The sequence below is a fragment of the Salvia hispanica genome, chromosome 6, assembly GCF_023119035.1.
Source record: "Salvia hispanica cultivar TCC Black 2014 chromosome 6, UniMelb_Shisp_WGS_1.0, whole genome shotgun sequence".
In the NCBI taxonomy this organism is placed as follows: domain Eukaryota; kingdom Viridiplantae; phylum Streptophyta; class Magnoliopsida; order Lamiales; family Lamiaceae; genus Salvia; species Salvia hispanica.
Window position 1 is genome coordinate 9,827,560 of NC_062970.1, and position 22,672 is coordinate 9,850,231.

At 35.6% G+C, this 22,672-nt stretch overlaps 1 protein-coding gene across 1 annotated transcript; it reads right to left on the reverse strand.

The window, feature by feature from the left end:
• Positions 1-18,398: 18,398 nt before the first annotated feature.
• On the reverse strand, positions 18,399-21,965 carry LOC125196639 (AP2-like ethylene-responsive transcription factor AIL5). The gene is made up of 9 exons (XM_048095235.1): positions 21,810-21,965; positions 21,324-21,636; positions 20,641-20,723; positions 20,448-20,456; positions 20,222-20,310; positions 20,045-20,118; positions 19,900-19,950; positions 19,600-19,676; positions 18,399-19,071 (listed from the first exon to the last, which is right to left on the reverse strand). Exons 1-9 carry the CDS (start codon positions 21,895-21,897, stop codon positions 18,527-18,529), a joined length of 1,329 nt encoding a protein of 442 aa, XP_047951192.1. The 5' UTR covers positions 21,898-21,965; the 3' UTR covers positions 18,399-18,526.
• Positions 21,966-22,672: the final 707 nt, after the last annotated feature.

Genomic DNA, 22,672 nt, shown 5'->3' on the forward strand with positions numbered 1-22,672 from the left:
AGCAAATGTAGTCTCTATTGTAGAAATTGAAAAATTATGAATTTTAATATAATTTTTAAAAGTTTTAATACTCTATAAGATATTTAAATTTTAAAAAATTATCATTGATCAATAAAATAAAAAAAGGAGGAAGACAATGAGGTCGTTGGTTGCCGCCAAAGACCGCTGTTGAAGTGAGAGACATACCACTTATCCAATTTATATATATATATATATATATAGAGATATATATATATATATATTATATATATTTTTATAAATTATAAAATGTGACATAACACCAAACTAGGTTGCCAATAAATATGGTCAAATAAAAGATCCCAATAGCTCAAGTTCAAGTACGAGCTCGATTTATGAAGAGAAAGTTGGAGCCTTGGAGGAGTTTACAAAATTAATTTAAAAACCAATATTCTTGACTTATAAACTCAGCCTCGTTTGATGAAGATACTAGGCCTGTTTATTCAACCGGTTTTGATTCTAACTAGACCGGTTGACTGGTTAACTGGTTATAATTTTTCATAAATTTTAGAATCGGAATTGGTCGATTCCGATTTGGCAATTTTTTTTATAAAAAAAAAGAGAGTTCTAAAATTTAGCAATTTAAAAAAAAATCCATTTTTCCTTTTTAGGGCTTAACAAATATTCATTGAAATTTCCAATACTAATTGATTTTCTTATGACTTTTTGATTTATAACGGAACAGTTAATACATTATTCACAAACATGTTAAAAGCGTATGTTTTTGAATTGTTATATTGAATTTGTATAAGTTCTTTTTGACACTAAAAATAAACTTATGATGTCCTACTCATAGTAGTTATTTTATCAAGAATGGATTGGGGAAATAATTGTAGATTCAAAGTATCACGGTTTAAACATTTTAAATACTTCAGAATACAGAGCTCGCAAATTTAACACTGTTTAAATCTAAAAATCACTCAATGTTTCAAATTATTTTACTTCAATTCAATATTAATTCAATTAAGTTAGATTTATTGGTATATTAAATTATAAAATAAAATAAAACTGAATTATAATCCAGTTCCCGGTTAGGAACCGGTTGGTTCTGGTTAGAACCGGAACCGATTTTATTTAAAAAGTTGGAACCGATACTGGATCTGAAACCGTTTTTCGGTTTCGATTTCCTCAATTAACCGGCCGGTTCCGGTTCTGATTCCGGTTAACCGAGAATCAGAGTACCGTTTAAGCACCCCTAGAAGATATACTTGTCATAATCCCAAAATTCTTCAGAGCTCAGAGGTTAGCAATGGCTGTGCAAATTAGGTTTGTGATTCCTGTGTGAACGACTCCACTAGTGAGGTTGAGCTCCAACTAGTCCTTTCCATTAAAGGAGCTCCAACCAGTGATGAAGCCATAAATTTTATATTGGGGGCCGGAGTTTTAGGTAATTTTTAGTGCCAGTATAGCCGAAAATTGTTGCAGCATGGGCAATGGAGAGTAGCAAGATATATAGAGGAATAGAAGAGAGACAATAAATTAGTGAATGAATACTAGAAATTATATATAGATATATTAGTCATTGTTAGAAAATAAGGTGCAAGTAAATTAGAAAATAAGACTAAAAATCGGATATTATACAAATAAACAACAGTCCGAGTAAAACTCTTGGACACAAGAGTGCAAGAAAACAAAACAAAGACTCATTCATGTCTAAATCTCAAATGCAATTTCATATAGAAATCGGAATCAAAAGGGTCTAATAAATTACAAAGATAGCTTAAACTATAGATGATCTCAAAAATTAGGTATTAAACTGTGAATAACCTAAAGGACTCAGTGACATTACAATCATATATTAAATTGGTTTTTTACAATATTTCATTAAAGAGAAGGATACAATGTAGTACATGTTTTATTAAGTTCCTATAATAAATACTTAAATCACTATTAATACATTTTATTTGACATGTTCTTATTTATCTAGTTAGGTAAATTATTTTTTCATAATTAATTTATTAATTACTTTTCTAATTACTATAACATCTGCGAGGAGGATTCAAACTTGTGTCACTATGCATAATATCTTGGGGCCAAACGATCTTCGCTACTCAAAGACTTTGTAAATATGTAGCACATATTCCCTCCGTCCCATAACAGATGACACACTTGGGGATTGACACGTGATTTTGGGTGATGTTGTTTTTATGTGTTTGGTGGAGAGAGAAAATAATATATTTATATTAATGTGAGAGAGAGTTTTTTAAAAAAAGGGAAATATGACATCTTTTGTGGGACAAATTAAAAAAAAAGTGTAATATCTATTATGGGATGGAGGGAGTATATTGTAGTAATAAGTACATATGCTGGGGGTGGGACAGTTGCCCTATCAGGCCCCATAGTGGCTTCGTTAATGGCTCTAACACCATCGTTGTAACCAACCGGCTCCCAGACTGACGAGTATTCCACAAACCAATACAATTTCTTTCTAGCGTGCTTTATCCTCACTCACACGCTCCCTGAGTAGCTTCCCAAGGGTCACCTTTCTCACAATTTTCTCATGCCAAGTATGCTTAACCTTAGATTTCTTATAAGAATAACATTATAAAAGAAGATGCATCGTGTTTGTATGGGTAGCAACTATTCAAACCATACCAATGTATCACAATATTTTCAAGCCACAATGTATGTACCCACACCACCAATAAAATATGCAAAAATTGTCTGTTTTATTATCTCTTTTTCCTATGTGTATGGTGGGGTTGAGGGTGTGTTGGTTATTGATGGGATAGGCTTCATAGTCATGACAGGAGGTCCAGAAATCATTGGCATTAGTTGTACGCATTATTAAAGGACTATGAAATAGTATTGGATACGACCTATGGGCCCTGCATCTCACTATTTATTTTCATATTTTTACCTAAACAATGTCTTGCATTTATAAGTGCTAATTTCCCATTTTCACGAATGGTCTAGTTTGAACAAGTTATAAAGTCTCCATTCGTTTATTTCTTTCGACTGGTTGAAAAATCACACATGATCTACACTTCGTATATCAATTTGTTACACAATTTTATAGTGAGATGTATTATCATATTTTTAATTACTACAGATCCAACAAATAAAAATTACAATTACTAGTGTTTGCTTATGTTATTTCTTGGTATATACAATTAAAAATGTGATCATTTTAGTAGGGTGTTTGAAGCACTAAATTAATTAGTAAAACTTAAAAATGACATTTTGTCCTTGCAAAAAATTATACATTATCTCATTTATATTTTAAAATGAAAATAATTAAATTAATTAACATTACTTATTTTAATAAATTATGAATGATATTTTAATTATCTAAACAATTATATATAGATTAAGGTTTCCACCCAACTAGGGATGGAAAAATACTTAAAATATGCGTATACCGCACTTATCGTATCGAAAAACATACTCCCTCCGCCCAATGTTACTCGCACTTTTAAAGTGTAACTAAATTAGTATTTTAAGTGTAAGATAACACATAATTAAGTTTAATATATTAATTAATACCCTAATTCTTACTTAAAATAGAAATAGTGTAAGTAGTTTGAGACGAGCCAAAAAAGAAGAGTGCGAGTAATATAGGACACAGAGTATAAAAAATACTGAATTTTCGATATGATATGATATCTTAAAGTCTGATTTGTTACCTTGACAAATACGGATTTTGCATTCTCCCCCAAACTTAAATAATTGCTAGTCCTCGAGCAACGAAGAAAAAGAACTAAAAGAAGACTTGGATTTAAAGGGGTTTAGACATCATTATTGTTTCAAAGAGTATGGAATACAAGAGCATATCAAAATACAAATTCTATAAAGTCAAGCCGTCGAATGCACTTTTACTACTAACTCGTATATCACCTTGGATTCATGCTTCTCTCAAGATATGTGTATGTGTATCTCACTCTCAAAGGTGTATGTATAGAAATAATACTCTCAAATCAAAATACAAGTAGTTTTCACCATATGCTTGCTCAAAATCAAACATCTCCTCTACTAGAATGTGAATGTGAATCTAAAATTAGAAAGGACTTTATTAAGGTTGTAATGTGGCTTTTTGGACGGTAGGGAACATTTTGGTTAAAGTGACTGAAAAGTAAGAGAAGCCCAAGTACTCGCATATTACACATCCCAACAAAAGACCATTTCGCATAACAAATCTCAGATAAGTAAGACTTTGTCGAACTTCTTTCTCCCATCCGGTCCCCACTTATTTAGAAACCCAACCAATAACTCTTCTAGACTTCGTCTAGCTTATACCTCCACAAATTTATTGTTTTTTTTTCTTTTTTTTTCTTCCTCTAGACTTCGTCTAGCTTATACCTCCATTTTTTTTACAACGCTCCATATGTGCTTCCAAGTTTGTAGGCTTATCACTCTTGACGGTGACTTAACAAATATTTGACATTGTGACACTTTTTAGGCTAGGAGGGCTAACTAGGGATTAAGACAAAAATATATACACTTGTGAAGGGGAGAACAAAGAATGCCTAACGTCATCTCCTAAATTCACATTCACTATGTAGATTTAATATGATTAGGAGCAAGTTCTAGAAACAACAACAAGCATATGATAAAAAAAAATCACACAAAAAAAGAAGTTTTGGCTCAAATCTCACTCGGGTAATAGCATGAATCAAGGCAAACAAGCAATTCGTTACTTATGCACCTATTACTCAAACTCCTAAGTCAAAGACCATGATAGCTTAAAAGATGGATGAAGTTTTTATCATTAACAACTAGTCTTTACCCCAAGAAACCAAAATTCAAACAAGTTCAAATTCAATTCCACAACAACTAAAACCAAAACAACTCACAGAGGTCTAAAGCAAAACAAATCTACCCTAAAACATAAATAAAAGCAACAAAAGACAACTAATCAATTTGAAACAAAAATAAAGCAGTAAAATACCTCATAAGGCTCACTATCCACCATATCACCCCCCAAACTTATTCAAGACTATGCAAAGAATAAGTTTGAAAAGTTGGTGGAGAAGGGAGACTTATATGATAGGCAAACTAAAATGAAAACAATGTAAAAGTTACCTACTAGGGGTTACCTCCCCTATAGTGCCTTTGGTTATCGTCGTTGGCTCGACGTCTTCAAGCTCTCTCAATTTATTCTGAACCGGATGATGGAATCCGCATCATTGCTCTTTGCCACTATCGCATGAATAAGCCTATCCATTTGCTTCATCCACCGACTCACCATTGAGCTTTGAAAAAGTATAACTCCATTCATTTTGGCCATTTTATTCTTCTTTTGGGACCTTTTCTTTTTCAGTCTGGCAGTCACTACTTCCTCGATTTCTTTATTTTCTTCATCAACCTTGCCTTTGTCATCCTCGCCATGATTTATTTTGGATTGTCTGTCGGATATAGATAGAAGTTCTTGATTGATACCTGATAAGGTTAATTTCATGCATCGGTTATATGGTGAAAAGCACTATATTTTACTGGATCTAACACAGTTTTTAAGCCAGGTGTGTGACAGAATCGCTAGATCCAGGAGAAGCTGGAGGAAACGGACTAGCGAAGGAATGAAGGAAAAGTGAGCAGAATTGAAGGAAAAGGAGGCTAGAAGAAGGGAGTCAATAGCTGAGGGCAACAAAGATTATCTATACCTCGTTGGGCCCCACTTCAACGCCTATAAATAAAGGAGCATGCAACACACAATAGGGGGACATATACAATTTCGCTCTTAGCTCACACACAACACACACACTTGGAAAATGGGAGTTCTGGGGTAGTTTAGGGTTTTAAGGGTCTCATCTTCAGAGAAAGTCCGTCGTAACACCGTCGGCGTGAAGGGCGAAGAAACAATCTATTTACTTTCGGTTCTTTTGCACTTTATTTCGTTCGAACTTCACTTTTGGAAGTCGATTTGGTTGTTGCTGTTACTGATTATCTATGCATTCCTTTAGTTTCTGTTATATTGGTGTTATCTCGTGTTGATCTACGTTGATCCTGTTGTTTGAAGTTTTATTTCGGCAAGTTGCATCTTAATCTCTGTTTTTGTCACTTTGGTGCTTGATCTGGGGAATTTGGCTGTAGATCTGTGTTGTTGTTGTTGATCGGAGGTTGTTTGTTGAATCTGAAGTTATGGAATGTTTTTGGCCGGAGTTTGTGTCGGATGCTTGGATCCGGAGTGGATTTAGCATTCGAGGTTGGATCTGAACAGGGGATTCAAGTTGTGCATGGATTTTTTTTAGTTTTCTATTTCCTTTCTGTTTTACTTCGTCTAGTAGCCGTACATCTGTTTAGTTCCTAATTGTTCTTCGTTAGTAGCGATTACGCTTCACGCTTGTTTCTTCTGAGTTTTTGTGCAATTTGAATTGGAGAAGATGATGTCGCTGTTAGTTAGTACTTTAGTTAGTTGTTTTTTCCAGCTTTTCGTCCGTACTCTGCTTTTTCAGCCATGGTCCCCACCGTCAGTTTATTTCCCAGGTCTAGGTAATTTAGAATAGTTTCTTAGATCTAGTGATTGTCTCGATTTCAGTTTACATGCATGATTTCTGTTCTGCCTAGATCTAGCTGTTAGCGTAGCAGATTTCAATTCCAAGTTTAGTCTAATTTCCTCAACCCAAAAATGCGTGGCAACAGCCAACCCAAAAATAATTTCCAATTCCTTGAGCATGTTCATTACGCATCCATCTCTGTGGGATCGATCCCTACTTCCCTGTGCTAATTTTTAGTATAAGTGGTTGAGGGTTTTTGAAGAAGTATTCTGTGTGTCCGACGACCGAGATTTTCCAACGACCAGTGAGCTCCTAGACCCTGTGATCTAGTGGATTTGCTGGACCTAGGAAACTTGTTATACTTTTCTGTGCACAAAGTCTATACAAAAGAGCAATCTTCAATACCACTCTTCTGACCAATGGCATTGCACTCTTTCGGGTGCACAATTGTCATCTCCTGAAATTGAACTGGTTGTTGAATGATAACAACATGAGCAATTTGACTCATCTGAGTCGCCATATTCTTCATGTGTGAGCTCAACTCCTCAATGGTTTGCTCCAGCTTGTCTAATCTCCGGGACGAACTTTTTATGTAAGCTTTAGTGTTTTCCATGAAGGCAATCAACAACTCCTCCGAAGAATTCTTCTTAGGCCCATCAATGAAATCATGTGAGGGTTGCTGAGCATGGTCGGAATATCCAAATGATGAGTTATGAGTGGACTTGGTTAGACTATAATCATCACTACCCGTTTGATTGAGATAGTATCCGTCAATAGCTCTGTCTTGGTCCACTTGCTGAATATAATCAACATACTCAACCTTCCCTTGAGGTTCCATTATTGGTTCACTTCGGAATAGTTGGTGCGATGGATCCTTATAAGCTTCAGGTTTTCGCATACATGCTTCAGTTTGCTTCATAAAGGTGGCGAGAGCCTCTTCTAGGGTTGGCTTCATATTTCCATATAACGGCTCATCTAAGAAGATGGAAGGGGGGTGGCCTTCGGTGTAGTAATTGTAACCACCTTGACTAGGGTGGTAATCACTGTAGCTCCAGCCTTGGTCCTTTGGATGTTAATAATCCATATCGCCATACACATCGTCAGGTTCAGTTACTTGCATTCCACTGTGTTGGCCCATGAGTTCGAGAGTTCGAGTCAGCTGCTCCTTTAATAGTTCCATCTTATCTTGGGGTCGGCCTCTAGGTGTGTACCTCGCAAACATGGACATAACACTTATTAGAACTCAAAGAGAGAACACAAACATAAAAATAAAAATAAAAATAAAGCAAATAAAATCTAGACTATTAATCTCAATTATTATCACGATATTAAGCTATAATGATACAAAATTGTCCCCGGCAACGGCGCCAAAAACTTGACTCGACTTATTTTAACACAAGTGATACCCGCAAGTGTACGGGGCTAGTGTAGCAATTAGCAAGCAAGAGTATCGTATCCCACAGAGACAAATTTGTATCAACTTAACTACCACGAACAAACGTTGACTACTATCTAGACAATCGGAAAAAGTTGGGTTTTTTTCTAACACTATGAAAAGCATATAATAAGCAAATAAACAAGTAAAAGAAAATAAACACGGAGTGAAAAGATAATATGGAGAAAATTGTAGAACTCAAGGATCCGATGCACAATTCCAAGCTCTTATCCAATCAAATTGCCTTACCTTTTGGTGTCTCTAGAATTACTAAGTCGACCACAATTATAGATTAAACCCCCTCCCGAGGTGAGAAACCTGTAGATTAGGTGCTAGGATTGAAGTCCCCTTCTAATCCTAAAACCCCTAACTCCCAAAAGCTCGATTAGGTCAAAGACCTCACTCAAAACCTCAACTCTCCCGAGTTTTATTGCATTAAGGTGTGAATTATTCCTATTTCCAGATTAATTATTTCATCTCCCGATTAATCTAATTAATCCTACACAATCAAGTGGTGATCAAGCAATTGAAAGGAATAAACCCAAGAATAATCAAATAACTACAAGAGTAAGGTAAGAACAAAATTAATTGGATAAAAACTATGAAATCAATGCATCATCACCAAGAATTCTACAAAAAGGGGTTTAGCTACTCATGTTCTTCATAAAAACCATGTTCAAAACAAAAGATTCTATGAAATACATGGAGAAAAGATTAAGATACTCTTGTGAGAATGAATCTATGGAACGGCAACTTCAATCTTCCGATTGGAAGTCTTCAATCTTCAATTCTCTCTCTCAAAGTGTTCTTGGGGGTGTGTGTGAGTGATGGAGGCGGTGGGTGTTCAATGATATGAACCCTAGGTGTTTTCCCTTTAATCTCCCATCAAAAATCGCATTTTTGGCAAGAGAATACGCCAAAATAGCGTACCCGGCCGGGTGGAATTATAAAGAGCAAAATTCACCCGGCCGGGTGGTCATTTTCGACCACTTTCTGACCCTTTTCGCGCAGAATCGTTGTACCCGGCCGGGTGAATTTATAGTGTAATAATTCACCCGGCCGCGTGAAAGTTTCTGGACAGCGCATTGTTCTTGTAACGGCAATAACTTCTTCTACCAAACTCCGATTGAGGTGTGCGAGATACCCACGAGAAGCTCTTTCGAAGACGAAGAGATTGATATGCATTAGGGGCTGATTGGACTTCAAAATCTCCAGTAAATATTGTCTCGAACCAAGGCTGCTGCACATCTACATATTTTGTGTCTTTTCTACACATTCTTAACAAAATGGTCAACATACCAACATAATAGAGAAGTAGATATAAACATGTCCAATAATAGACAAAATATTATCAAATTCATACATAACCACCCTCTAAAACCATGTAAAATTCAAGTATGTCAATTTTGCATATTTTTAAGGGCTAGATTTTGACTCATTTTAAATGTCAATCATGAAAATTATGTTCTTAAATTTCATATGTTATACATGTTGGTATTTTGACGTATTTGTTGAGAAATGGTAGAAAATGGCAGTAAAAAGGTGTAAAAAGTCCAAGGTGCAACAACCTCAGTTCAAGCCAAGTTTCTCGGCGGTTTTGGAGTACAATTAGTGATTATTGCATGCTATTCTCTTCGTCTTTGAAAGATCTTCGCGTGGATACCTTGCACGTCTCAATCGGTGATCTGTGGAAAAAGTTATGAAATTTCTACGAACATTGCGCAGTGCAGTCAAAGCTGACGGAAATTTAGGCAGAAATTCAGGGAAGGCCCAAATCTCTCCCAATTTTTGAAGGCCACGAAAATTATTATGTTTCTTTCATGTGTCGTGATTTTATTATTGTTTTTACTACTTGTCTATGAGTAATTAAACATACTTTGTAGATTTTTTGGTGAAGACTATTATGAACATGTTTTGATTTATTGAATTGAACCTTTTCCTAGTTCTTGTGATCGTTTTACTTGTTCTTGTACTTTTATTGTTCTTTTGTTTGGCCAACTTTATAACTATGTCCATTTAACTAGATTAATCGAGAGATAGCTAGTTTAACATGGTAGAAAGAATGAGTACAACACATGTTTATCCTCACTCGAGAGGGGACCCTTTGTGAGGGCTTGAGTCTTAGAAATTTAAGGAGTTAGAATCTAATCTATTGGAATGAGACTTTGATAGTTAGAGTCTAATCTACAGGATAGGTGCACTCGAGGGAGGGCTTATCCTAGATTCACGACTTTCCTAATAATCATAGAGACACAAAACGGTAAGCATTCTGTGAGATTCATCATCACTAGGTCATAGTAGTTGGATCCTAAAACTCTACATTTTTTAGCTTGCTTTGTATTGTTTTGTTTTTATACTTTCTATTATTTGCTTATGTCTAGTTTATAAATCTAAAACCAAAAACTATGTGTCTCTAGATGGTATATGACACTTAGTATATGATAGTCATTCGCAATCTTATTCCTTATGTTCGATAACCCGGTACTGACCTTTAGCTATACTAGATCTACTTTGTATGCTTGCAACTTTTTTTAGTGCTAATAAAAAGTGCATCATACCTTTAACAATATAATTTTCATATACCATTGTACACTGCGGTATACTGAACATACCACATTAACCGCACTTTTTGGATATACTGCGGTACTTACCGACTAATACTCTAATTGAAAGGGTAAGATACAACAGTATTTCAGTATGCATATATAAACTATTTTTTGATATACAAATAAGTGAAATGGTACAATATAACGTGTTTCGATATTTTGTATCACGAAGTACGATATACGAGATTTTGGTATGGTACACTGAAAAAATCTGGTATGGTAACGAGATTGGAAATGCTCCATACCAAAGATAAATGGGTTCCACAACGAAATGACAAACAACAATAAACGCAAAAGAACAAAAAGAATAAAAACAATATCAAATGGAAGTAAAATCCAATGGATTCGATAACGATGACTTTATGTTAATTAATGCTCAATCAATCTACGAGCTATACTGACTAAGATCTCAAGAGTTATTAAGGCACCATTAAGGTAAAATTATGCCTTCTCCCAAACTACACGATTTGTATGTTGCAAGCTAGGCCCAAAGTCTCTTTATTGTGTAAGCGTACAACTCCTAAAAGCATGTTCTGTTTACATCTTCACTCATAACCTCAATTCTCCGAAATGATTTTTATTAAGGTGTTGTCCATTCTCAGTTCATACAATTATTATTCGACCCTTGTCTATTGTAACACTGTAATATACATTCATAAAGGTAGCTAATCCAATTGATGTAAAAGCACGAAGATGGACAAAATAACTACAAGAGCTAAGCATAATGTTCATGCATTTATTAACTTATTTGATTTCTATGTCGTTATGTGTCTCAAGCATTGTTAGTTTAGTTACTTTATAAATTTAAACACCCTTATGAGGTGAGAAATCAATAGATTAGATGTTGATATTGAAAGCCCCCTCAAATACCTAACATCTAACTGCATAAAGACCTTAAAGACCAGTGGCCTCATATAAAACCTCAACTATCCCGAGTTCTATTGATTTTGATGTTAATCTTCTCTATTTCGATAATGTTATTCATTTTCCAAATATTATAGCAAATTTATATTCATTCATAAAATTATCTACAAAACGAATGTAAAAGCGCAGGAAGGATTAAAATCACGAAATGAGTTAGACATAGACAAGCATATATTAATCTAACATAGAGATCAACGTATCCAAATTCATAGAATTCCACTAAAAACTTAGTTATTCGTAATCTTAACAACAGTGACAAAACAATGTTATGAGAACATGAACAGTACTAAATAGAAAACACCCTTGGTGACAAAATCTTCATTGAAAGTTTGTTTTCTCTTTTGGAAAGAATCTGTGTCTTCTTCTTCTTCTTCTTCTTCTTCTTCTTCTTCTTCTTCTTCTCATCCCCCTTCTCCTTCTCCTTGGGCGATTTTTGGTGGTTTTAGAGGATAAAAGTTATGTTTGTGGCGTGCCCTGTCACATTTATACCCAAGACCAAAATAAAAGGTTTTTTTTACAATGGTTATGGCCACTCGGGTCGAGTGAAAAACCCACTGCCTGAGTGGGACCCTCTAGAGTCCTGTAGAATATGACTCGAGAGTGGACTCTCTAGATTGTGCAGTCTTCGTAAGGCAATAACTTCGTCAACTATACTGCGAGGCTTTCAAGATACCCACGCGAAGCTCTTTCAACGGCGAAGACAATTGTATCCTTTATAGATTGATTAGAAATCATCATTTTAGCCCTATTTTTCTTCGAAACTTAAAAAACTCGTCAAAATGCCAAATGTTATATAACTAATAAAAAACTAAGGATTCGAGTTGTAAAACTCGACATTATGTACATTCAAAATAACCAATCAAACCTGCTCTCAAGAATGGGTACACCATTCAGTACTTGTACGTTATCAATGAAGTCAAAGTTTATTTGATGCCCCTCTCACCCAGTGAGGTTTTGAGACTTATAAACACATCGAGAACAAGAGAGATACAATGAAAAATGCATAGTGGAAGATGAAAAAGCCAAATGAGAGTGGGGGAGAGAGAGAAAAACAAAGTCTACAAAGATTGACACGCCACAAGCTATTGAGAGTAAAGAATGCTTGTTAGCTACTAGGTCTGACCTTGGATGGGCTTGCTATTTGCACTCCCAAAGAATTTTCTCTTAACAATCACTAAACTTGACCTTCTTCCAAGTGTTGTACAAAATGTTTTGTAGGAATTTGATGATGTGTTCCCAAAAGAACTTCCAAGTGAGCTACCAACAATTTAGGGAATTGGGCACCAAATCAATTTCGTGTCAGGGTTATCATTTCTAAATCGAGCGGCATACAAGGTCATCTTAGAGCCTTGGTCTCTAAGAGTATAAGGTCATGGGACGTGTGCATCCCCAATGCCGAGTTTTCAACTAATCATACCATTCACTCTACCGGACACTTCACCATTTGAGAATGTCTATGATTTTAATCTACTAACCTCGATGGATCTTCCCAGATCATATTTTTCTTTGGAGCTTATTTGTGATGTAGATGGTTCCCACAATTTATCAAAGATATCAACATTAAGGTGCAAGAGCAGGCCCGAATAGCTAACAAGACATGGATATGCCACTACTCTCTCTCTCTCTCTCTGGAGGTATTTATTTTCCTCAAAACCTCACTATTTGATCAAAGCTACAAGTGCACCTTCAAACCATTGAGCATGTAGAGATACTCATTGGTATACCCATTCTTGAACTTGTTTCGGTCAAACACCCATGGTCTCCCAAGCAATACGTAGCAATCTCATTTAAGATTATATCACAAAGTACTTCATGTTCAAACTTACTAACCACTGAAGCTTGTAAGGGTTTGGGTCCTTGAGAACCTTTAATCCTAGCTAAGAAACCGATTTGTCACTCACCAAATTGGTGTAATTGCCACTATCGATGATCACCAAATATTTTTTGGTCTACCCCTTGCCATTCATGTGAAATTTTTTGGTTGATTACTCTTTATACTTCTCATGCTTGGGTGGAATTTTAAGCATCTGAAGTACCGTAAGTCATTTGTACTTCTCAAATATCTCTTTCTAATTAGAAAATTCAATTTTTATGTTTGGGCACACCTCATCTCTCATCATAGTATCTGTCATCTCCTCATGTTCACTATAATTTTTTCCATCCTACCCAATAATCATCTATTGATTGGAAAGTTCTCATGCATAATACACATACCTGAAGACTCTAATAGAGGTGCAGTGCAGTTTTGTGATATCACTCGATCTAACAGGTCCAGAGGATTCAACTAGTTCACAAAGGGCTAGAAGATCATGAAACTATCAGACATGGGTCGTTGGATGCACTCTATTTCTTCAAAACCTCAACCCACTATACTACAACTAGCACAGGGAAGTAAATGATCGATCCCACGAGGACGAATGTGTTACGAAACCGCATTTGAGGATGTTTTGGGAAAAGGGGTTGGCTGCTGCCACACAATTTGTGGGTAGAGTACTAAAACTACTGGGTCTGAGAGACTTAAACTATTTTACTCTACCTACTGGGTCTATGAAACAAGAGCGTACGGGACATGCATGATTTTGAGAAACGAAATATTTTAAAGTTCTAAGACAACTGGAGTTAACTTAACTAGATGGACTTTCCTAATTTGAACAAACAAAGACATAGCAAACAGTGGGGACAAGTTTCCTTAAACTACCAGGGTCTGGAAAAGCATGCAGAAAAGTAAAAAGACATGCAGAAAGTAGAACATGCAGAAAAGTAAAGTACATGCAGAAAGTACTGACAAAAGCAGATCTGGTTCTAACTACCAACAAACTTCATCTTCTTCGGGAATCAAACGAGAATAGCAGATAAAACAGAGCATTAAACACCATGAAAACAGAGCAAACTTCAGATCTAAACTTAAAATGAGAAATTAAAGCCTAAACTAACAGATCTACACTACTGGACCTAGAGGATGCAGAAACAGAAAGTAGATAGCCATAATCATGCAAAATGTAAACAACAAACACCAGATCTACGAAACTCCAACTCAAATCCACCACGATTCAACAAATCCAAACATCTCCATACGTATATCAGCAACCTCCAACAACAAACCAACAGATTTCAGCTCCAAACACTCAGCAATCAACAAGAACGACAGCGAAAAAGCAAGAAATAAGCATCAACTCAACGAGATCCAACAAAAACTAACGTAAACTTCCATAATTATGAGAAATAGTTCAAATCCAGCAAATCCAAGTCAGAAACCAAAGTACGAAACTAAAACCAACAAGTACTTGAAACGAAGACAAACTAAACAAAGCAAGATAAATATTGTTTCTTCGCCTTCACAAGGCGGTGTTACACGACAGCAAAACGATGAGAACCACGACGGCGGCCAGAAATCACCCCATCTCCAAGTGCGCAGCAAGTGAAACGAGTTTGAGGCGTGAAAAACAGGGAGCTAAAAGAGTATGATGTGTTGAAGCTGATCGAGAGATGATATATCCGGCCGTGCCTTCTTCCTTAAGGTTGATCTCTTTATATAGGAGAGGCTATGATCCCTAGGGCATCCTTTTGGTGATTTGACGCTTGTGCCCTTGAATAAGACGTTCTAAAATATCTGCTCTCTGCCTTTTTCTGCTCCTGTCGCCAACTTCTAATTCTCCCAGGTTCGGACGACGACATCTGAATTTCACCTCAATCTCCTCTCTTTTGCATCTGCCAGGTCAGGTAACAACAACTCCTAGGTCCGGCAGATTTATTACGCACCTGAACTCAGAAACACGGATTAGCGCCCCAAATGCACAGAATCTTAACCCAAAACCAATGCATGAAACAAGCCTTATGAATACCTCTTACATTCAACACATTGTATATTTTCTCTCCCTATAAGGAGTATTCATGTTCGGTCGAGGTCGCGTTACGGCTTTGAGAGGCGTCTTCAATTGAGGACTAGATGTGATTTGAATCCTTGTACATAGACCAAACAAACATACACCAAAGACTTGTTCGCGAAGCTAAACATATGGATCAAATGTTTCAACTAACAAAAATTTAAAACATACAAGATAACTATATATATGAAAAAGAGTAGTGAATAGAGAACATCTTTAGGACGTTGGACCTTTTCATAAAATATAAGATAATTTATTTGCTATCCGGTCTCTCAATAATTAAATATATCATATGGTATCTACTCTTATTTCCGTAACAAATTAATACACTTTAGCCCAAACCTAATTCTTTATTGGATCACTTTAATTGAACAATTGAAAAATAGTCATACATATTAAATTAGTCATGCGGAAGCCTAAATTTCAAACACTTCAGGTAAGTCCATTACCTTTCACACTTTACAGGTTATTTTATCAAATTACCCATTTTTTTTATCTTCTTCCTTTCTGAATACGTTTTCATACAAAAAATATTAAAAATCTTAGAAATTGACTAACCTCGTTATCACAAGTGTATCCAAAGATTGGGTTGGGGTTGATCACCGACGCGAAGAGCTAGATGATAGATTCAGCGTTGCGAAAGAGGAGACAGCAAGAGATTCAAAAATAGTGCGGTTTGATTGTATGATTTTCTCCAAAAATTTGGAGCCGTTTGTTTGGATCTCACTACTCTCTCAAATGAGCTTCCTTTACATATCTTTCTAATCTTCTTTCCTTATATTCATTCAATCATTGATCAGGCTAAAAACTTGGGTACATTATACTAATTACATTAATTAATTATATAACAATAACAATAACAATACTCCCTCCATCCTACTAAATGTGAAGCTTCTGTTTTTCGACATGAAATTTTATGTATTATTATTTTGTTAGTTAAGTAGAGAGAAATAAATAGAAATGTTATTTCCATTTTAGGAAATATGTTACTTTTGATGGGACAATCCTAACATGTCATTTTTTCTATTTTGATGGTTAAATAAACATAAATTTAAAGGTCGCGCCACGAAGGACTCGAACCTGAGACCTTTGGCCTCAGATTTTATTAACCTCTGTACCGTTTGGCCAACTCACACACACCCAAACATGTCATTTTAACAAGGCGGAGAGAGTAGGATATAAAAAATTAAAATTTGAGGGTAAAATTGTTACTTCTTTTTCTCTGTTATAGAGGGATCCTGATGACATACTTAAAAAGTAAAGGGAATAAAAAAAAAGTCGAATGAAATTAGGGTGGTGAGAGCAATGCAAAAATTTAAAATCACAAGCTAGTGAGATATAGGATTGTTGGCAGGGGCGTATTTAGTAAAGGCTTAGGAGGGGCATTTGCCCCACCTCATATTTTCTATTCCATGTATATTTTACCAATTTAAAATTTATTTCTATTAATTTCTTACTAAATGCCCCTCCTCAAGTTCTTAAATTTTCTTTATAGATAAATTTGCCCCCATCCCTGCAAATTCCTGGCTCCGCTCCTGATTGTTGGTAGCTAGTTGGACCAATTTTAGGTGGACTCTGAATAGCTAACTCCACGGACGGACACACATGTAACTAAGGAGGGGCTTAAGCCCTTCCCCAACTAATTTTTTTTTAGTTATAAAACATTATAGTTTTGTTGGTATTTTGTGTAAAATAAAATTAAAAGCCCCTATTAAAATAAAAAAATATAGAAAATTTATTATCTCATACAAATATAAAATTATATAGCCCCTACTATAACAATTTTTTCCCTCCATCCTAACTCATCATTCTTTGTTATGGTCCATAAGAATTTGTTGTTTAACCACTAAAATTGAGTATTCTTTATATCTTCGAAATAAATAAATATCCATTGATTGATGCATGTTTTGTGTTTGAGATTATTGGTTTTGTATGCGTAAGAAGAATTGACTGAATTTTTACAAACATGCCAAACCTGCGTGGGACCAAATTTGGTAAGCACAATATCAATTGCCCGAATTTTTACCAACTTACTAAACATGTACGGCTAAATTTTATATACATGATATGAATTGATCAAATCTATACCGACACATCAAATTTCCCCTCTAGTATTATTTCAACCATACAAATGTACTATACATTTTAAAATTTATAACATACATGCCAAACATATTACAAATCTCGAAAACATATTCTAAGTTGGTGAAATAGATTTCACATAAAACATGTATATATCTTCTTTCTTTATACATAAAAATTTAGCTTACACTTATTAAAAATAAAGTTGGTGAACATTTGTTAATTTTCTCCATTCGAAGACTCTTCTGCGCTCTAATTGGGTTTTAAAGTAATATAGGCAGTCAAATTGTTCAAACAAGCTTTGGTCGCAATTTAATTCATTGGCGAAAAATTGGAACTAAAATTTGAAACTTTCTAGCGTCATTCATATAAACCTTACCAATAAAATGTTAGAAATAATGGGATGAAATTCTCAGGCCGTGTACAGGCGGTACTCTAACTATTACAATCGAAGAAAGATAATAACAATAAGTGAAATGAAAATTACAACGGAAATAATAAAACAAACCGAACTATAAGTCGAGTCGAGGGAAGCCCTCTTTCCGCAAGACAAATTACGCCCCGGCTAGTGCTCACGGAATGGCGTATTGTCCCCAAAGATAAAACGACTTCCTCCTAGCGTGTAGAAGCACCTCAAACCCGCTAGGCACCGGCGAACTTGATAGAGTTCCGAGAATCAAGCTATGCAATGCTACTATGATGTAGAGAACTAGAGAGAAGAGAGAATGTTTTTTGTTGGTGTATTCTCAACTCCTAGATCAACCAATTTATAAGCTAGAGAAAGCACTTGAAAGGCCTTGCAATCAAGATTATCTTTTAATGCATTTAGGGATTACCTAAGATGAAAGGGCATAGGTCTTGAGCCACATTTTTCACATATTTTTTTTCCACATAAAATACATACTAATTCTACTCTTTTTGACGAACTTATCAACTAGCACATGATTATTTATCCATCCTACATAATGATTCAATTTTTTCCACAAACATGTCCAACAAAATTGGGGTGATAGTATGAGTGAAATGATTGTAAATCCCATTGCATTTTTAGTCCCATGCAGAAAAGCAAAGGCTCCTTTTTTGACCAACCCACCTCCCCTTGTTTCCATCTAACATCACCATCTCCCTTTTTTTTTGGTCTTTTTACTCCACCCCAAATATCGCCGGCTGAATCCAGTTCCCACCGTTGCTCACAACCACCGCTTCATGACTTGTACGATTCTGCAGTGCGACGCCGACGACACTGCCGTGCTGTTGGTACTTGTACCCACACCCATTGTACAAACCTTCATTATCGGTAGGTTGAAACTCCACGCCAAACTGCGTCGCACCACTGCTGCTCGAGTCTTGAAAAAGGCCGCCGTGATTAGGGTTTTTCAAATCGGTTGAATTTTGGTACCCTAATGCGGCCCACAAACTAGCCGAGTGATCATGCTTCACGGGAAGCGCGAAATTTATGGTCGACGTTGGAAACGAGAGCTCTTCTTTACTTTTGCCTTGTGAGGGCTTGTTCTCGGGCGTTGATTCTGTCGTTGTTTTGGGCTTGGTGTTAGCCCCGCCAATCGGTAGATTACTGCTAGCGATGCTCCGGACGTCGTAACGGCTCATGTCGAAGTTGGTGACGGCGTTTAGGCCACGGAATTTGATTGCAGCGATGTCATAAGCCTCTGCTGCTTCTTCTTGAGTGCCTGCATTTAATTTTTTAGTTAATTCATCACAGGTTTGAGGAAATGTGAAAAACATAGAGTTCAGAAAATTAGTGAAATATGAGTATCACTTTTATATATTAATTTTATAATAAAATACGAAAGTAATAAGTTGGTGAAAAGTCAAGTCCACCTAGTGAAAATGAAAAAGGAAATAGACCATGGAAGGACCGAAATGACAAAAGTGCATAAACCCGAACCGAGGGAGTATATGCAAATAATAATAGACGAAATAATTGTTTTTATTTTATTCCTGTCACCGTTTTCTGGACCAGATGTGAAACGCGACGTAGCAGATTTATTGGGTCTTTATTTATGTTCTTTGTTTTTGGAAGGCTTCTAGATATTTTTAGTTTTAGGACAGCCACCGCCGCTGCGGACCAATAGTAACATAGTAAGCATTAAAACAGTGACGTCCAAATTTGTCGTTTGTCACTTTCTAAATACTTAAATTAAACGTATGTTTCCGAAAATCATAAAAAATGGAAAACGAATGCAATGACAACTCACTGAAAGTGCCAAGATAGAGATCTTTGTTTCCGGCGACTCTTCCTATCCTTGCTTGCCACCGACCGTGCTGGTGATGCCTGAAATATTATTTTTCCATGACTAAGAAAGGATGAAAAAATACAAAAATAAATTCTTAATTTGTTTAAAGAAAACAGGCCAAATAAAAGAAAATTCATCTTAGTTTGGTAAAATTTTAATATGGTACTATATAATTTCCCTATGTTGGGATAATTGAGAAAAATAGTAATGTCGCGAAATTGATTAGAATTTGATTTGTCAAAGAAAAAAGGGCCAACACACCTTGTTACTCCTCTGTAAATAGAGGCACCTCGAGAAAACCCACTACTTCTTCTGCAATGAAAGAAACAAAAACTTTAAAATTAAACCAAAAATAATTAAGTTGATTGAATAACATAATTTCCAAGGAAATATAAAAAATCAAGACCTTCTAAGTGATGCAACGAATTCCTGCCTTGTCATGTGCTTCATTTCCTCCATTTCCCTCTCATAATCGGATACCTATAGTTGAATAAAAAAAGATAAACCATAATATTAAAAATTAAACAGGAAGATCAGATAATTGTGTGCATAAAAATAGCAAGTGGAGTATAGTTATGGTGACCGGAAAATTAGTTGTGGTGGTCGGACCCCAATATTTGAGGGCGGCGAGATCATAAGCACGCGCTGCTTTCTCTTCTTTATCATATCCACCTTTTTCACAAAATGATTAACAAAATTAGTTAAACATCATTTTATCAAAATCAATAAGATTTCTAAAGAAAACAAAATGTATTTCATTACACCAAAGTGGATAAAAAGTGAGACAGAAATGTGGTTTCAGTACTTACCCAAATAAACTGGCATATTTGCAAATAAATTCGTCCATTTGAACAATCATTCGACACGTCCACATTCCATAAAGAGAAACAATATCAGTCGAGTATATATTGCAGAAAAATCAACCAAAATAGAAATACTGATCCATTCATCAAATTAAAAAAAAAATCCCTAATAACTGAAAAAGTAGATATATATACAAACCTTGCCTTCCTTTCCGACTTTGCCCTTCTCTTCTGCAACTATTATCCCATAAGTGAGCTTCATACCTTCCAGTCCATCTATGCCTGAATTCCATTCCCACAAAACATATTTCAAATTCAACCTTCTATCATATCCTCATTACGTCCCATAAAATATAGAGTAGAGTTACCTAACTTGAAACACTAATTAAACTTTTTGTTATGAAATTGAGAAGAAAAATGTAAGGGTGTTGCAATAATTTAAACTTTTTGTACTGACTTGAACTACTAATTAAACTTTTTTTAGATATATATTAAATTAAAACTTTTTATACGAATTTGAAACATTAGAGAAATTTTGTATACATGTTGTAATTACCCCGAAAACTTACTAAAAATGAAAGATTAGAGAAATTTTGTATACATGTTGTAATTACCCTGAAAACTTACTAAAAATGAAAGCTAACAAATTTTGGAAGACGATCCAAAATAGTAAAATTGAATTAATATTTTTTTTGGAAAAATGAAGTATTAAATAATGTCTCGGTTCCAATAAATACGAAACATGTAGTTTAAGATACGAGATTTTATGCAATGTTGTTTTGTAAGTTAGTGAAAAATGAGTAAAGTAAGAGAGTCAAAAAGTTAGAAGATATTGTTTCCACTTTAGAAAACGTTTCATTTTTAGTGGGACAGAACGAGTACCTGGTAACTCCTCTAAAGATTGAGGTGCGCTGGCCGAATGATTCGACGGCTTTCTTGGCCGGCGGATCAGATGGCGGAGCAGCCACAATCTGTTTCCGGGGGCTATTATCGGTTTGTTCAGCGGAAAATCCTCGCAAGAAGCTAGCAGCTATTGTCTTGAGCTCAGAGTCATCATACATCTCCATCTCTGGCATGCCGTCGAACTGAGCCACCGCAGCTCCGGCGGCCGAGCTGCCCAAGAAATCCTCCAGCTTGGGGCCGCCGCTGCTTCCATTATCCTGATGATGAACCACTGCACTAGTATTGCTGCTACCTTGACACAATTAAAACCAAGGAAAAAATGAATGATGAAATTACACAAAATTGGATGATATAGTGGTGTGTGCATATGCTGACAAACAGTAATAATTATATGATTTTATTGAAAATGAAAAGATTTGGGTCTTGGGAGGTGAGGAAAAAGAGGAGATAGAGAGAGGGGATTACTAGGATTGGAGTTGAAGGGGTGTTGGAAAAGAGTGTTGTTGGAAAGCGAGAAGACGAGCCAGTTGGGATGGGAAGAATCCATATCCATTATCGAAATTTTAGAGATGATGTTGATGAGAGTGTTTTCTTTGGGACTCACAGTTCCAGACACAGAGAGATGGGGTAAAATATGAACACAGATATAGATCTCAATTAACCCCTATTTTTGCGTCAATTAATAGTATGATATTAAAATAATGGTGGTTGTAATTTTGCATGAATGAAGTCTAAGATCAATTTAATTTAATAAAGGAGGAGGAGATGAGAAGTAATGGTAAAAGCAGGGTAGTGCAGAACAAGGCAAGTGGTGGCCTATTATGGGATAACTGTGGCGGTCTTCATCTGGCGGTATAGTCACCAAAACACACCTATTTTCGCGTTTTACTTTTTTATTCAAACCAAAATAATAGGTTGATGGGGGACTTCCAGAGTAAATTTGTGTCTGTTTGTGGGGTTGTTCAACTGGTTTACACGTCGCATTCATTCCATCAACTTTTTTTCAGATCTTCTCCCGCCAGTTTGCCTCAATTAACCTTTCTTCGTTTATATTTACCCTTTTATGTGCTTTTAGTATTTACATATGAATGTGTTAGCTAATGCAATATTTATCCATGAATCATGATGATAAAATGGTAAGGAGAAGAAGTCTTGACGCTGCCATTGTACGTCCTTAACTCCTAACTCATTCCAAAATATTATCTCAGTTTGACTATAAGTGAAAAATTTCTTTGGGCATGCTTTTCAATAAAATAATACTTCCTCCATCCGCTATTAGGATCCGCTATTAGGAGTCCCATTTTATAGCGGCACGAGTTTTAACAAAT